At 39.8% G+C, this 18,167-nt stretch overlaps 1 protein-coding gene across 1 annotated transcript in view; it reads left to right on the top strand.

Moving 5' to 3' along the window:
* The window catches only part of ptprua (protein tyrosine phosphatase receptor type Ua), a 240,719-nt gene that overhangs the window by 64,534 nt on the left and 158,018 nt on the right, over positions 1-18,167 (top strand). Inside the window, 1 exon segment of the mRNA XM_030740851.1 lies at positions 6,280-6,408. Within this exon segment, the coding sequence (XP_030596711.1) occupies positions 6,280-6,408 (129 nt within the window).

Raw genomic sequence — 18,167 nt, 5'->3', positions numbered from 1 at the left:
CTTTCTGCCTTGGACGCCTACTAGGGATAACCCTTGGAAAAACCTGTTCTAATGGTCATCAAACCATGTTTTATTTTATTATACGAAACACATTACAACCTGCAGTGTAAAATTTTCTTATATTTGTTTCTCTTTTTATTCAGATGTTCACCTCAGTGTACTGAAGGAGAATGGAATTTTGCTTTTAGGGTAGCCATTACCCTATTTACTACTTTCCTGCATTGACTAGAAAGTCGTACTTAGGAGGTAGAGAAGGTCAGCTACTAATCTGAAGGGTGGTGGTTCGATTACTGGCTGCTCCAGTCTGCATGCCAAAGTATCCTTGGGCAAGATATTGAATCCCTAGTTGCTCCTGATGTATCCATCGGCGTGTGAAGTGCAAATGTTAGATAGAAAGCACTTTTCTACTAGAGTAGAAAAGTGCTATATAGGAGCTAGTCCATTTTCCATTGTTAACCTCCATTGAGATGGCAGTAGAACTTTTAAGTACTGAAAGAACAGGAGCTCTGTGGCTAAGGGCATGTGAGGATATACAGCAGGCAGCCACAACATTAACACTAAAACCTCCAACTTCCAAACTTCCTAGAACAGCCAGAAGGTGTCATTTTAACCCTCCTGTCTGCAACAACAGCCGCAATGGCAAAGACATCATTTCTTGAAGAAGTAATGTTGTTAAATTTAGTTTACTTAAAAAAAATATGAATAGGATTTGACAAAATAAAGATTTAAGATTAAGTTTTAGGGCTTTTTATTAGTTTTTTTTATTATTAGTTTTCAAATGATTTTGATTATTTCATCACAAATCGTAAAAGTAATCTATGTTAGAATCCACTAAATAAACAAAGGATTCAACAAACACAATAACTAACGGATCATCTGCCTCCAAATAACTCTAATCCCTCGCATCCTCCTCTCCTCTGTCTTTTTGGTAGTGCCACCCTCTCCAAACTGTACATCACAGCAGGTCTCACCTTCCCGTTCACTCTTGCTATCATTCCATTACAAATCACCCCTGCACTTATATCTACCTGCTCCACCCTCAGTTCTTCACCTCTCTTGTGCCGCTTTGGATGGTTGACCTCGAGGATTTAAACTCATCTACTGTCACTACCTCTAGTCCTTGTGTGTTCACACATGTATTCTATCTTGATTCTACTGGCTTTCATTCCTCTTCTCTTCAGTGCATACCTCCAGCTTTCCAGGCTCTCTGCCTCCTGCTCCCTACCCTCACTACAGATCATGATGTTGTCTGCAAACATCATGGAGACTCCTGCCTACCCTCATCAGTCAGCCTGTCCATCACCATTGGAAACATGAAGGGGCTCAGAGCCTGATGTAATCCCACCCCTACGTTGAACCCATCTGCCAATTTGTACCACACACCTCACCACGGTCTCGCTGACCTCATACATGTTCTCACATACTTCTCTGACACTCCTGACTTCTTCATACAGTACCACAGACAGTTCCTCTCTTGGCAGCCTATCATATGCTTTCACTACACCTACAAAGACACAGATTCCTTTTGAACTTCTCTGTACTTCGTCATCAACACTCTCAGAGCAAACATCACATCTGTAGTGCTCTTTCTCGGCATGAAGCCATACTGCTGCTCACTGATCATCACCTCTGTTCTTAACCTACCATCAACAGTTCTTTTCTTCATAGCATGGCTCATCAACTTTAGTTACCTCTGTAGTTACTGCAGCTCTGCACATCACCCTTGTTCTAGAAAACTGGTACCAATACAGGTCTCCATTCCTCAGGCATCCTCAGGCAGGTTGTGTTAAACAGTCTGGTCAAAAACCATACCTCCACAGGTATGTTATGTAAAACAACTGCTTTTCCACTCTTTATCCTCATCATAGCGACCCTCATTTCCTTCTCACTATTGCTCTCTTAATTGCTCTCTTTTTCTACATTCACAAGTTCAAAGCAGTCTTTCCATCATCTTAACACACTCTCTTCACTTGTTAAGGCATTTCCATGTCCATCCTTTAACACCCTAACCTGCTGCACATCCTTTCCAGCTCGATCTTTCTGCCTAGCCAGTCGATACAAGTCCTCTTTCTTCTTCCTCAGTGTCCAGCCTCACATACGACTAAGCTTTTTCCTTTGTCTTTGTGACCTCTCTCTTAGCTGGACATCTAGCCTCCCAGTACTCCTGTCTACTATCTCCATCTCCCTAATTATCCCACTTTTTCTTTTCTAACCTCTTCCTTTAAATACTTTCCTGTACTTCCTCATTCCATCAACAAGTCTCCTTGTCCCTTTTCTTCTGTCCAAAGGATACACCAAACACCTTCTTGGCAGTTTCCCTCAGTATAACACCTGTACTTTCCCAGTCATCTGGTAACTCTTCCCTACCACCCAGAGCCTGCCTCAACTCCTTCCTGAACTCTGAGCAACATTTCTCATCAATTTTTTTGAATATTCCTTGCCATACAGCTCCAAAATCAACAGTGTATTAATCCAGTGCTGAACACAGTCCCTGACAAAATGTGCCATCACTAACTGCTTATGAAAACTGCTTATGAAAACCTCTGCCAAAACTGAAAGTACACATATTTAAAATTGATGCATTCAGTGAAAGAAAGGGGCTTGAACACAAGACATATTAACAACATTTATTTAAAACACATCAAAAGGATTTTTTAAGTTTATTGAAGTTTAACCAAGTTGGTTAAAAACAACAAGTTTCATGAAAACGACTAATATTAGGTTTTCCCCTCAGAATCCTTGTCACGAGAAGGCCTCTGAAACAGACTGATGAATGAGATTCTTTGCTTCCTCTCGCAGGCTTTGCTGGCTGTTTAGTAAAATCACACCATACCACACTGGGAGGATTTCTCTGATCAGCAGTCTGCTATAAAATTAGTAGCAAGAAAAACATTTCATTGCTTGCCACTGTGGGATCTGACGAAACGCTGCAACTTATTTTAACCTGCAGCAGTGGAGTGACTTACAAATAAACCTCCAGCTTTGGATAATGGATGACTTGACAATTCAAATATCTGCTTTAATAGTTACAAGTTATGTGTCCCTAAATATTTTTTTCTGAGGACAAGTCAGACAGCTAACACATCCAGCTGTTTGGTATCTTTGAACAAGCTCAGGTCTTGTTTACCTTGCCTACCTTTCAAAGAGGCGACTGCCTTGTTCTTGCATATGCCCCCCCCCCCCCCCTTTTTTTTTTGTTTTTCCCTTGAGGAACTTGTCACAGGAAGAATGCTTCACAAAGTTATCTCCGGGCGCTGCCATCAACATCTCTAGGTGTTATTGCTGCTCTGCAGGGTACTATATCACTCTGGGACTGTGCCTAACAGAGCTGCACTATCACCTGTGATAAGCATTTAGCATTCTAAAGGCTGCTTTTTCTCTCACATTCAAGTTATTATTATTTGAAAATACGGCAATCTTGGACCCACGTTGGCCGTACTCGCTGTCGCTGTGATCAACAGAAATAATTCATTCCCGCAGACGTTACGGCTTCAGCCTGTGGGGCATTGACAGACTCATTATAATTTTATTCATTTTTAAGTAAACATCAAAACAGCAAGTGCACCCAGCTAATGTGTGTGTCAGAAGTGCGTGTGTGGTCCACACACAGACACATCAGTGTGAATTCAACAGAATGCATGTGGCTTTTATAATTACATGGGCTTGCCCTCCTGCTGCCAGAGAAGCTCATTTGGGCACTGAGGGTAACGCGTGTGCTGAAAAGTAAAGGAGGCTTGGAAGGATGAGCCTTAATGAGGGGAGTCAGTGAGACGTGTCTGATAGTGACGTTTCTTCCTGGAGCTGGAGGGCTCTCAATGAAAAGCAGGCCTTCGCCGCAGACCCCGCTCCACCACTCAGCCCTCTCATCCTCAGATAACTGGGCACAACGCAGCACAACAAGCAGCCCTCACACAGGAGGCAATTAAGGCTCTGATATGCTTACACACCCGGAAACACTCGCTTGGCTGCAGGCAGAGGGGAAGAGGGCCGGGGCAGTAGGGAGGTTCACTGGTGGTGTGGCGGTGATATTTGTTCGTCAGCAGGAACAGAAAAAAACAGAGGTCCAAAATTAGCATCCTTGGTAGTTTATTGCAACATGACTTCAAAACTTATACATTACTAAAGAAAACAGATGGCGCTTCTACGCAAAAGACAAAAGCAGTATTGAGGGAGCAGGCCAAACGGGATGCTATTAAGCAGAAGCTGGCACAGAGTCAGAGTAGCTCTTTAACACCAGCAGCACGGCTGCCAAGCCTTAATACGATGTGTTAGTGAAGAGGGTCCTGGGACTGCAGTGGGCTCAGGGTGTTTGTAGTTAGATAGAAGAACATTAGGCCTGTCTTCAAGCCAGGGCCAGACTGAGAAATGGCTATTTCAGAGGATTGGTGACAGGCTGGTGTTACACTGTGTCTTATAAATGAGCATCTCCCCTGCATCCCACACCATTATCTCTAAGCTACCCTCTGGCAGCAGGTCCCATGCTACTCTCTGGGCAGGGGGAGGTGTACAGATCACACTTTGTTTTTAACCTGAGGAGACTCATTTGAGTCTGTGCGAGCACCGGTTAGATTAATTCCTGCTTTTTCTGTTTGTGCTGAATTTCACTGCTGAAGCTGCAGAAAGAAGGACCTTGTTGATAGAGTCACTTGAGGAAAGCTGTGGTTTATTGGTTCTATTGATTATGATGATTGTAGAATTAGCAATCTGAAAACATGGTGACATTGCCTGGGCAACTGGTCAAGAAGCAAAAGCTACTAGAAAGGTCATGAAATATCAAATTTAGCCCAATTAGCTGCTTTTTTTTTTTTTTTTTAAGGAGAAGGTCATTGCTGGTCCAATTCCTTGTAGCACAGCAAAAAATGGAAGTGAGCACACCTAAATTCAGTAAACTTCAAGTCAGGCTGTTTGGGAGGATTTAGATGGACAAGTTTCAGGCTTCAGCGCTCCTGCCTCTCACTCAATTTGACTGGGTTGATGGGCTTCGTTGCCGTACTGAATTGTGGAGCCAGTTGCTTCGCTTTGTTTGTGCAGATTGTGTTGAAGAGTTGAAACAAGTTCAACCTTTCGCATGCCAGCCAATCAAATCACATTTATTTAAATGTTCCAGCACTGCTGGGAATCCCATTTTGTTTTTGTCCTAACTCTTCCCATTTTATACTGCTTTGTAGGAAAAAGTCTTTTTAATGTAAATCTTCGTACCTCTGCAGCACCCAAGAATTCTTGTTTCTTCATCATTCCCCGATCATCACATAACTTGACAGCATTTCAAAGTTAATGATGAAGATCTGAGCAATTACTCAAACTGTATTTCCATATTGGAGAAAACCAATGGCAAATGAAACCAAATGAAATGAAACCCATGCTTTTCTTCAAGTTCATCCTTGACTCAGCCCACAGAAACAGTTCTGATAATGAAGTCCTTACATTGGCAGCAAACATTTTCAGCCATTTCGACTTAACTATCTTCCAATTTAAACAGTTTTTTTTGGGCACCACAAGCAAATTCACAGGGTCTTATTTACTGAATAAAGAACTGATAGCATAATCTGAACAGAGCTGAAGAATTGTTAGCTCTGACTCTAAAAGGCATTTTATATGTCAATAGGAAGCATATGGCACACACACGTATGGTCACAGATTATTCCTTCCAAGTCCAGAATATTCATTTTTACATTTCCTATTGTGCACCTGTGTTTTCTGACCAGTTAAACTAGAACATGTCTTTTTTTTTTTTTTTTTTTTGACCCCTCGTTTAACAACTGTGCTGGTGGCTCTAAAAGCCTGTGGTTTGTGTGATAATGGCACAATAGTAAATGTAACCATTAGATGGCAGATAGGGTTAGGTCACCTTCACAGGCTGAGAGCCAGCCTGTTGTTGTCCTCCATCAGTGGAAGAATCCCTTTCGCTGCTCTGGCGCTGTTGCCCATTATTTCTGGCTATCTGGGTGACCTGTGGCTGCTGTGTCATTTTCACACCACAGGGCTAATTGCACCAAATGGTGATAGATTTTGAGGGAATGGATGAGATAGGCATTTCATGCTGACTGCCTGGTGCCAAGCATTAGCTATAATTTAGTTTACTGCTGCATAGATTCTACAGGAGATGATTCATTTAGACATTTACAATGAGCCTGTGGTGATGTAACTGAAAACAATGGGGACTGCATGCATTCCTTCTTCTGGCAGCATGTAGCAAAGGCACATTACTAATGGCTACAAGTTTTATACTTCTGAATCTTGCTTCCTATGAAACAGTTTGCTTTTTTTCCCTTTCTGTAGCTGGCTGTACCTTTGACGAGGACTCAGACCCCGGATTGTGTGAATACCGACAGGGCCAAGAAGATGACTTTGACTGGCAGCTGATCAGGACCTACAACTGGCCACACCCAACTACAGATCTCCTGCGAGGTAGGCTTCAACAGGTGTCGGTGTTGCAGTAATCGATAGCTTCACAATTTCCCCAACAGTAGTCAGGTAGTGAAATGAAATATAATTCTCCCAACACAAATTGGCACAGAAGTGTCGTCCAGGGAAACAAAGTGAGAATTTCATATCCAAAAACTGTAGCTTTGGACAATTTAGAAAATAGGGTTTTATAATTGCTGGCGACAGATTTTATTACAGCAAGCAAAACGTGCTGCAGTCTTCATGTTGGTGCGTGGCATCTGTTTTAAGAGAAATTAAAAACTGTGAATCAAACATTGGCTGCACTAGAATGGCGTAAACCCAGCTTCAGACTGACCAAAATTCCACCGACAGGGAGAAATGTAGTTGTGTTAGTGTCTCTGTGTCACTGATCACAATTTTGATTGCACACCTGCTGCAGTGGAGCAGCTCACTCCAGACAAGTTATAAAGAGTACGTGCGTACTGGGCAGCTCTCATGTGTGAAAAGCGGCAGCTGGAAAAGAACATCTGCTCTACACAGAGTATTCTGAACTCTCCTAATAAGAACTGTATTATTTCTGCTGCAAATATACAGCATACCAATTTTTAAGTGAGCAGTGGGCAGAGGAAAGCAGCAGAGTGTTTTTGTATACAGGGTAGAATTCTTTATTAGACATCATTTGCTGGGCTTACTACTTAAGGGAAGTGTATTTGCGAGGGAGAGACAGGAAAGGCATTAAGCTGAGAAACATGTAAAAGAAACAGAAGTCTGTAAAAAGAGAAAAGAAGTAATGAACGATAATAATTCAGCTAATAATAATAAAAGAGGTGAGAGAAAAATACAAATTTACAGCTCAACCCAAATAGTTGACTGAGGTAGGAGAGAGTAGGCGGATTTGTCCCAGACCATTGGAGATGCTTCTTAATGCAGTTCAGAAATGTATTTTGGTCCTAAACTGCTTCATAAACCAACAGAAGTCTTCTTAAAATTAACAAGCCTAACCCGCTGGAGGTTCCTTTCAATCATTTTAATAGCAGCTGTCTCCACATCCTGGAATTGCTGACAGTCCATCGCTGGATTCACTTGCTGCCATATAGAGCACATGGAGCCACGGCAAGTCATGCAGCTTAATAGAGCTTTGAAGGTTGTTTTTGGCTCCAGTTTTACTTCCCAGTTAAACCCTACCTTATTGGCAGAGCTTATTGGTGCAGTAGAGGAAGACCTGCAGACATGGTTCAGCATGGCTGAAAAAAGTGCTGTCATTTCCCCTTCATCACTTTCAGTAAAAAAAAACTGCAACAGAAAAGACTAGAATGGGATATCTTTGAAACACAAGACAGAGTTTGTTTGAATTAAAGTGTAAAAACCTTTTATGGAAGGCAGAGTAATTGTAATTTGTTGGAACCTGAATGCTTTTAAGTGGAGACTGACTAAGAGTATGTGACATTATCCCAGAATGATTCTTGTTTCCCGCCTCTTTGGGTTACTTCACATCTATAAAAAAATGAAGATTACCAAGAAATATATAAAACTTCCCTATTCTTATCACATTTTTCTGTTGTGTAGTACTATGCAAAAGTATTAAGCTACCCCTCATATTTTATATTTTAGCAAAAACAGAGTTTGTATAATTCTAAGTTTGAATGTCTGTTTGGTATGACCACATTTATTCACAAGTATTCTTCAGGATTAGCTCTTGGCTTCTTGATTGATATTTCTTTGGTCATTTGCTGTCTTTTGTTCTGTGCTCTGTCAAGATGATCCCGCTTTCCTTTTTCAGTAATGGTAAGGTCTGGGCTCTGGGGAGGCCAGTCCATGACTGATAGTGTTCCATTGTGTCTTTTTTTTTTTAATCCAGGTGTGTTTTTACTGCATTGGCAGTATCTTTGAGATCATTGTTATATTGTAAAATAAAGCTTTGTCCAATCAGACACTTTCCAGATGGTATTGCATCAGGGATCAAAATCTGCATTCTGTATTAATTTTCACAAGATCCACAACACCACTGGCAGCCCCAAACCAATCCAAACCAAACCAATGCAATCCAATCCAATCCAATCCAATCCAATCCAATCCAAACCAAACCAAACCAATCCAAACCAAACCAAACCAAACCAAACCAAACCAAACCAATCCAAACCATAACCATGTTTTACAGATGGATGTTCAACCACACTGCTGTACCTCTCTCCTGACCGCCTCCGTAAATATTGTCAGTGATTCAAACCATTATTCATTATTGAAACCGATATTCAAGCTCGTATTTATCACATAAATCTGGGTACCTAATCCCATGATTTGTAATTACTGAGGTGAGGTCACCAATTATTTATTTTTCCCTCAAGTGCTGTGTGCTTTCAAATAATAAATCAAATAAAAATGGGCAAATCAAGATATGCTCAGAAAGGTAAGAGACCACACTACACCACACATTTACACTCTGAACAGCCACCAGGTCACAGGTATCAAGGTTTAGGGTTTTGTTTTAGTTACATGCTAAGTTGGTACATTTTCACAAACTAGAAGATGTTACATTTCACATTAGGTCTCATACATTTTGACACTACATATTTTTTTCCCGTTCAAAGCTTTTCCATTTGGGTGTTCACATGTGAAAAGTCCGTGAAAAGGGATGAACAGAAACCCTACCCGTAAACACTGACCTCAGATCAGCATTAATGGTGTTAAACGGTTGCTTGTCGGTGTAGGAATGATAATCTGCAGTTCCTTGTCACACTCTTTTATATCCCAAACTCTGCTGAGGTAAGTAATGAATAGCTTGGCCAACTGATTGAAAAGCAGTGGGTGACTCCTGCAGCTCTTTCAGTTTCCACTGCTGGTCTCTTATTCACCATTAGCTTAGTAGCTAAAAAAGTCACTGGCTTCTACAGTACATAGATGTGGGCTCATCCAGCCTCTCATTACTCTTATTTTTGGCACCCCCACTGTGTTATATGCCTTGAGAAAAATATATTTTGGAGGGTTTTTTTGTGCTATACACAGCCACAAAAAAATAGAACCATCAAAGTCCAATGAGTCATGTTTGGAAGAATACAGTATGTACTAATGAAACAGGAAATATTACCAAAGGAATGGCAGTCTCCACATTTAAAAATCCAATCTCCAGGAAAGGCTCCTGGAAAGTTTGTGAGTTATTTATTTTGCAAAAACCAGTGTGAACCCTGTAAGTTATAAAGGTTCTTAATCCCACTGTTACTAGAAATCTTACATTATGAAATATCAGTGCTGTCCTCTTAAAATGTGTCTATTAACACTCTTAAACCTCAGAACTGCAATTTACCAAGCACAGCTACCTTTGTTGGCTGTTTTCATTTAGAACTGTTGTGTTGGGAATTTCAATGGGTAAAATCCAAGTAAAATAAACCAGTGTCCATTTTGTCATAATTTACAGATCTGGCTGTGAATGCTGACTGGTCTTGGTAACAAAGCCGCTTAATGTTAAATGTTATGTCTGAGCTCTACAGTTTCACTGCACACAGCATTGTATTTACCTATACTAGGGTTTTAAGTTGGTCTTGAGTAGATTTTGGGACAATTGCCATGGTTATCATTCTTCAGTATCATGCTTTATGTACTACAGCTGTAAAAATGAAGTGATTTTAGCCAATATTTCTCTAGCATTGAGCATTGTTTTCAATCAGCCCCTTTTATGTTTTATTCATCAACATTACTGCTGACCTCTGGGAATGTCGTGACCTTACTGTAGACTGCTTTAATTTGACCACATTGTGCTTTGAGGTGACGCTTTGTTGTGATTTAGCACTATACAGACACAACTGAATTGAATTGAATTAAACAAAGCTGTTTTTGTGCAAAAACACAACACACAGCACCTACAGGTGTGCTGTAAACCTGGCTTGCCACTACTTTTATGTGCTGTGTTGTTTTCCAGATGGCTTATTATGTTCTGTGGATGTTCACACTAAAATAATGACACATTTAATGAAAACAAATTTCCTGCAAACTGATTGGGACTGTTTTGAAGCATTCCTCAAATCCAAATCCATTACCGAGCAATCCAATCTGAGTGGTTTTGAACCACAGAGGACCTGAAGAAAATAGGGCTACACTGGTTGTTGCTGCGAGTGTTAGGAAAGTTATTTTCAAATGTTTTTATTTTATATGTTTTTATTGTGCCAGTGTCCTTGTTGATTATTTGACAGTTATGTGCTGTAGCAAATATAGCCAAATATTGGGTGGTTCCAGACTTTTTTCAAGTTGTCAATTTGTCATATAGTTTATCAGAAATTTGACATAAAACATGCTGTGAAGCTTAAATCTACAGGTGCTACAAAATATATATGATATCTATAACTGAGAGCCCTTTACCAGAAATACTACAGTGACTGAAGACTATATAATAAGGTGACAGTTATTTATTAAAGTTTATATCATTTTATGGGTTAAGCTGCAGCCATGTGAAAAATAAATATGCCCTCTCTGCTTCCATAGGAACTAAGAGGGTAAATAGCAGCCAGGTTCTGCTAATCAGATGGGTTTGATTAATTGATTATCAGCATTGTTACCACCTCTATAAAAGTAGAAGTTTTGGCAGTTTACTGGTCTGGAGCATTCAGATGCGTCTTACCACAATGCTGCAATTTTCCTAGAAGTGGACTTCCCTGCATATTCATCCCTAGATAAACAGACCAGCTACTATTTAACACTTTTCTACTCTAGCTGAGCACTAAAGTGCTTTAAACCGCATATCTTATTCACACGTTCACACAAGCACTTTCTTCATCTAAGTCCTTTCTATCTAAAATTCATATACACAATCAAATTAAATTTCATGACTTTATAATCAGTGATATGAATTATTACTATTATTAGGAAAAAATTATTTGATTAATATGTTGATTCAGAGTGAGAACTTTATTGTAAGCATCACTGTAAATTATCAAGAGTATCTATCAAGAGAGGACAGGGTTTAGTGCAGATTTGAATTAGTCTTTTAGACCTTGAGAAGATTTAGAAACGTGTTTATTAATAGATATTTGCAACTTCTGTAAACCCAGCTGAGACCTCACCAAGCATCGCAGTGCATCTCCCATATCTCTCCTGAGATGCACTTCCGATTGCATTTTGCCTCAGGACTGCCTGCCTTTGATTTACATCGCGACCAGCAAACTTTGACCACTCCTAAACAGAAAAGCAGAATTTGTGCTCGGCCATGTAGCCAGAAAAGAGACTCACAGTGGCTATTGGATATGGCGCCTCAGGGAGAGAGTGATCTTCATCACCTTCTGTGAGCTGTATGGCAAACAGTGTGTTTTGACAGTTTCCCTTATGTGCACAGTGCAAAGAGTGCTATGTAGTTGTCCAAGTCAGTTAGGAAGGCATTTGCTTTCACCATATACCATTCAAATGCGGTGTGAGGAATCGAGACTCAATGAATTCCTGTATTCTTGCTTCTTTCACACCATTATTGAAAGCTATTCACTTTTGAATGAAATAGCCAAAATGCCCCTCGGTGTGAAGAATAGAGGTTCTTAGATATGCTGCAGAACATTGAAAGAGCAAATCTGACTGTGGCTCTAAATTCAAAAGTGATTTTCACCGGCTTTGTGCCATTTCGATTGAATCCTGAACAACTTGTCTTTGCAAGTATTTTGATTTTTAAAGCTGCAGTAATTAATATTTTTTATGTTAAACAATAGAGCAGATCACTGTTTGTAATGTGAACAGGCTGGCTGTCACACAGAAAATTATTACCCACTCTTCTGCTTCACCTGGGTTGCGTGAAATAATTTCAGCTTATCAAGCATATTTTTGGGTATGTCTGCTTTTGTCATTTACCCTGTTTTCAGTAGCAGGCTGGTGTTTCCAACCAAAAACACCAGAAAAGGTTTTTATCTCTCTATATACCAGGGCTTATTTATTATCTACAAATGGAGAAAACTTGGAACAGTAATGAAACTCAATATAATATATTTCAATTAGGGGTGGGACTCGATTAAAAAAATTAATCGAATTAATTACAAGCTTTGTAATTAATTAATCGAAATTAATCGCATTTTAATCGCATTTCAATATTTAACATGATAAATATTAATTTAAGTTTAGTTGATGAATGAATCAATATACATAAGCTTAAACTTCAAAATCTTGTTTATTTTCCCACCAGTCTACTACACAGACCAATGAAGGGTGGAAGCGCTCCTGTGATCAGCAAACATCTGAAATTAAAGTTAAGCATCATAACTGGATAGTTTTATTCAACATTAATGTCTCACTTGTTATAATGGAAATTAATCATTCTCTCAGCTGTATTCCTTGATGTTGAAATGTGTTACGCTTGTTTTAACAGCTTATTTTGAATTAAAGACTTAAAATTAAAGCACAAAAAGGAGAAAAAGTTCGTTCTCCGTTTAACAGCTGCTTTTACACAGCTGTGCTTCGCACTCACGCTTGCTAGGCGACATGAGCTACACAGAGGTGACGGCAGGTAACGCTGATATTTTTTTTTTTTTTTTTTAATTAAACATTTGAACAAATGTACAGAATCATGTGGCATGTATACACAATAAACACATCAGGTTTTACATATTTAAGGCACACAATGATATATAAGCTAAAGATAATACTTCACACGTTAAACGGGGAAAGAAATGTAAAAGGATAAATTAATTAGAAAAAAAAAAAAAAAAAAAAAAAAAAAAAAAAAAAAAAAAAAAAAAAAAATTTTAATAAAAACGGCGACGCTGATATGAAGGCTAGCCGCTCACTTCCGGCCTTTTGTGGGCTGCGAAAGACGTGGGCCGGGTCCTTCGCAGGATGCAGCCCCTAATTTGGACATTGTGCGTCGATATAATCTGTATGCCTGGAACTCGTGCACTGAGAAACGTTCCACGGTGCAAAGTGCGATTAAAATGCGTTAAAAATTTTAACGCCTTAATTTCCCTGTAATTAATTAATCGAAATTAACGCGTTAAAGTCCCACCCCTAATTTCAATATGAAATTGACCAAGAGTCCAATATCCAAATGTAATAATCTTAACCATTTATTTTCCAGATAAACCTCTGGATTGCCCACTGATAAAGGGTTACCTGTTCTCACCAGTATTCACAGCACTTGCTTGTGTGTCTATGAGACATCTGAAGGAATGGTTGCACTGAGAGAAAACATCATCTGCATGCTCACCAGATTTCCTCAGTGATTTATGCCAATCAATCCTATAATCCCGGACCCAGCTGCAACCATCAACCTACTGACAGTTTGTTTCCTCACAATTAGCCCCTTGCTGCTTTACTATTTAAGTTTGGCATGGATCAACCCAGGTTTTTGTGGAACTGTTGGACAAGCACGCATCAAAGAGGAAAGCTTGTGAAAGGTGGTTCCTGTTATAGGCTGCTGACTTGGGTAAATTGTTGGCGATTTGTGGAAGGAGCTGGCAGATGTCCGGGATTTCATAATTCATTTGCTGTTGTCAAGTGCTTGTTCCGCTGTTCCGGCCAGACCTCCCCTGGGGTAGGATTGGTATGTTAATGAACTCCCTGGGACTGGAAGAGTCTAGCATGGGTCATTGCTGATTGCATTTCTTGGTGTTCCTCAGGGGGCAGCAGCATCACAAAACTTGCTTTTCATTTTCTTTTCACCCATTAGAGAAGGTTGATTTCAGGCGGGATGAGCACATGCTCGGGTGACTTGAACGTTCCTCTTAGATCCTGCTGGATAAGAGATGCAGAGCTGATATAAAGCTGTGTGAGATCCCATCATTAGAGGAGCCTGTTGTGAGCCCACATATGGGGGTCATGCATTAAAAATGCACTGTGTCAAGGACTCGTACTGCCTTACAAAGTAGGACAGCAGTAACTACACTAATACTGTTATGGATTGGGTAATGTTTTAAGAGTGAAAGGATGCCACATCATTTGATGGAAATAAAAAAAGACACCCAGAAAATCAAAGTGAAACAATGACGCTGCAGGCTAGTCCACTTGGCCAAAATTTCATTGCAGCAGCTCAAAATGGTACTTAGTAGTTTGTATGGCTCCCACGTGCTTGTATGCATGCCTGACAACATTTGTACATGCTCCTAATGAGAAGATGGACAGTATCGTGGGTAATCGCCTCTCAGATCTGGACCAGGGCATCACTGAGCTATTGGACAGTCTGAGGTGCAACCCGGCAGCATCGGATGTCGGATATAGGACCTGTTCAGGGTGTATCCTGTCTCTCACTCTATGACGGCTGGGATTGGATAAGCTGAATTGGATAAGCAGAAGGATGGATGGCTGTTGTTAAAGATTCCAATACTGTTTTAAACAGTTACAATTTGTCATTACTTGACCAACTGCAGTATTTATTTTGACATGAATGCATTACATTGTAATACATCTAATACTGCAATGTAGCATTGTATTTGTCTTAGACACCACTAGAGCAGGTCTGCATGATTTACTGTTATCCACATTTATGTTATTTATACATCTACTGGCCCTTTCTGCAGACCCTTTGTTCACCATCTCTTTCAGACCTCTCTCCCTGAAAGCCCACATTCTTCTGATTGGCTGCCTCTTTCCTACTTCCCACAAACAGAACCTGGCGCTCGTGAGAATCACCTCTTTCTCTTGCAGTTACTCCATCAGCCTTTCTACCTTGATAAAGGGATGTCAGCACCAACACCAGCCATTAAAGCCACCAAAAGACACAGTTTCTCTTACAATTTTAAGTTCAATCATACAACTGAGCTCAGTGGAGATGATGGCAGTTACTCAAAGTTAGAATACGTGTAAATTGGGAGCTACATTATTGAATTAATTTGAAGTAGAACTTTGAATATTTATTTAAAAGGGACAGTGCACATTAATGGACATCCCTGGAGCTTAATGGAACTTTCACCTTATTTTTGACTTTTCGCTCTCTTTTTTTAAAAAAAAATCATTATGTAACACAGGAAGTGAAATTGATTTACTATCAAGTTGGCTTTCAGGCAGTCTGTTATAGTGGAAATATGTTTATCTTGAGTGTGTAGTGAGTTGCATTAAAACAACAGGCTTTTGCCTGTTGTTTTAATGCATCGACGGGAAAGCATCTGTCTGTCAAACACTCTGGTCCATTCTGAAGTCCAGACAAATTATGCATAGTTATAGTATTTGCCGAGACATATTGTGTGGTAACCCTGCAGAAAGACAATTTACCTTGAATTTTTCCAAGGGCTTTAAATTCTCTCAGAGATGCTAAGGAGACTGCAATTGAGACAACAACTTAGTTTATTGGGCAGCAGCAGCTCAATAGTATTGATTTGTGCCCACTGGCCAGTAGAATACCAATGACATGAAACATTGCAGCTAAAAAGGAACACGTTACGCCCTTCAGCTTTGCAGCTTTCTTTTTCGTGATGGTGTTTCTTCTGAACGTTTCAGCCAGCCTGTCATCATTATAATGCAGGAGATGAGATGGCAAGACTCAGAGTTGGAACTATGTGGGAAAGGAGACACGATTGGTATGTATGATAGGCAGTCTTTCTGCTATTCTTTTTCATAATAAAATCAGACGTTTTTTTGATACAGTGAATAACCTTTAATTCTTTAATGAATGATAGAATTAACCTTTAATGTTATTTCTGTCCCAGTTAAATTGAACTTGCAGAGGTCACTTTAAAAAATGGATTGAGTTGATATCACTGTGGGCCTCCTTGGAGACCTGGCAGTCGCTAGAAAGTTTGGTCTCTAGACCAGAGGTTTTCAAGAGACATGAGAAACGCGAGGTAAAAATGCTGTGTGAGGTGTAGGACAGGTGAATGCCAGTTACAGGTAACAGGAAGTTATTTCTTGGTCACCGATGTAACTGTCGGTTACAGCAGCTGTAGAGTAAATTGTCCTCCTGTTTGGAGCCGTAAACCAGGCTAATCTATACAGGGACTGTTACCCACACTGTCCAGGGGTTTCATTGTTTTAATGTCCTTTGCCGCAAATATTCACAAATGTTACAAGAAATCAAGGAGGAAGACAATTCCTGTATCTCTGTGTGGGATTTGAGAAACACACCAGAGAAGAACTGGATCAAAATTGTTCGTTGAAATCTTTACTTATGAGTACAGAATCTGACTGAGAATCTTCACACATTTTTCTTTTCAGTATGAAAAATACCCATTTATAGTAATTAGTACAGCTATGGGCACTGAGACCCATTAGCAATTATTGGACTTTTATGCATCATCTGTATAGCATTTCCATTTTGTTTACAAAATAATAAGGGGCTGTCAGGTCACTGAAACAAACCACACTGAGTTGGTCGCTGATCTGATTTTTACAAAACCTCATCTTGTTCGGACTATCTTCTTGAGCTTGAAAAAGTGCAGCCACACCTGTAAATCAAACATGCCTCACTGTGCCATATGCTTTCCTAAAAGAGGCCAGTCTGAAAAATGAAGGTAATCACCTAGACTTTAAGAACACATTAATTCAGTGTTGGCAGTTTATCAGAGACTGCAGTTCAGTAGTTACAGCTTTTAAAACAAATATGAAAGAGGCCATGTTTATGTATTTTTTTAAAATTTGCATTGCTTTTGAAATGTGTGTGGAAACACATTAGCGTTGTGCAGAAGGAACCTTTTCATACTTAATGGGAACAGTAGAAGTATGGGCATCTATTCTGAGGATGCATCTGCTTTTAGGTTTCTTGAAACCCTGCCATTTTAGGCAGATGTTAAACAGTCACTCAGTTAAAAGCAACTTTGTGAGACTATGAAAGCCTTTGCAAAACATAATTCCATCATGAGCACAATTTGGGAAGAATCAAGTGAAACTAAATGGACTTCTGTGGCTCGTCTGATTTCAAACCTTCCTCTTAGGGCTTTCCACCCTCTGCCCTCTTCCCTGGAGTATCTCCACTCTGCTTCTGGCTCTGCTTGCTTTGATGATCCAGTGCACAAAGTACAAACACTAACTAGGGGAGGCACAATGACTCTTTGCATTTAAATGGAGCATTAACAGAAAGCAGTTTCTCTTGATCCTGTTACTTATTTGAATTTGTCTGCATTTGTCGGAGTCTGACGGATGTGTTTTTGTGGAGGTACAGTAAGAAGGAACATAAAGTCAATCAGACGTTAGCAACTGCAAGACTGTCATTACCAGCTTCTGCTTCATATCCAGCCTATTAGCCAGAGGCAGATGATGCATGTATGATTTTTTATATTTTTAAAGCGGAACAGAATATAATTAATCACTTTGGTCTGTTATCTGATCAGCTATTACATTGGCATTAATTTAAGCACTGCTGGTTAAGATAATCTGCAAGATTCTTAGTTTCTTGAGTTTGTTTGCGACTTGGTCATAATTGGTCATTGGACTGGGCGTTATCACTTCAGTGGAGGTGTTGTTCTAGTGATAGTCAAAAGCCATTTCACGCTTCTTTGGGAGATAATTTCATCAAAGCATATTTTAAGACAGCAAGCTCTGCTTTTAAAAATGAGGCGGTTACATCAGATTGTATCTGTTATGAATTGGTGTCATGGTCTGCTGCATATTTCCTGAGGAAAATATTTCTGATTATTCAGCATGGCACTCTTGACCGTTTTGGCCTCCTTTGAATAGTTACACTTTTCACTTGTCGCTTTCTCTGAGGTTCTAAATTCACTTCCTTTTATCAGACTCAACCTTGTGTGTCTGCCTTTGATGAGAGTGACTTAGCCCCCTAAATATGACAAACAGACCATAGACAGAGTTGAGAAATGAAAGCAGGATGAAAAAATATATTCTGAAGGGAAAAAAGAAGGTGATGTATGTTTTGAGGGTGATGGGCTGAAGGTAAA

The sequence above is a fragment of the Archocentrus centrarchus genome, chromosome 11 (genome assembly GCF_007364275.1).
Source record: "Archocentrus centrarchus isolate MPI-CPG fArcCen1 chromosome 11, fArcCen1, whole genome shotgun sequence".
Classification (NCBI taxonomy): Eukaryota; Metazoa; Chordata; class Actinopteri; order Cichliformes; family Cichlidae; genus Archocentrus; species Archocentrus centrarchus.
The sequence above is the reverse complement of the archived record's forward strand: the minus strand, read 5'-3'. Positions and strand labels throughout refer to the sequence as shown.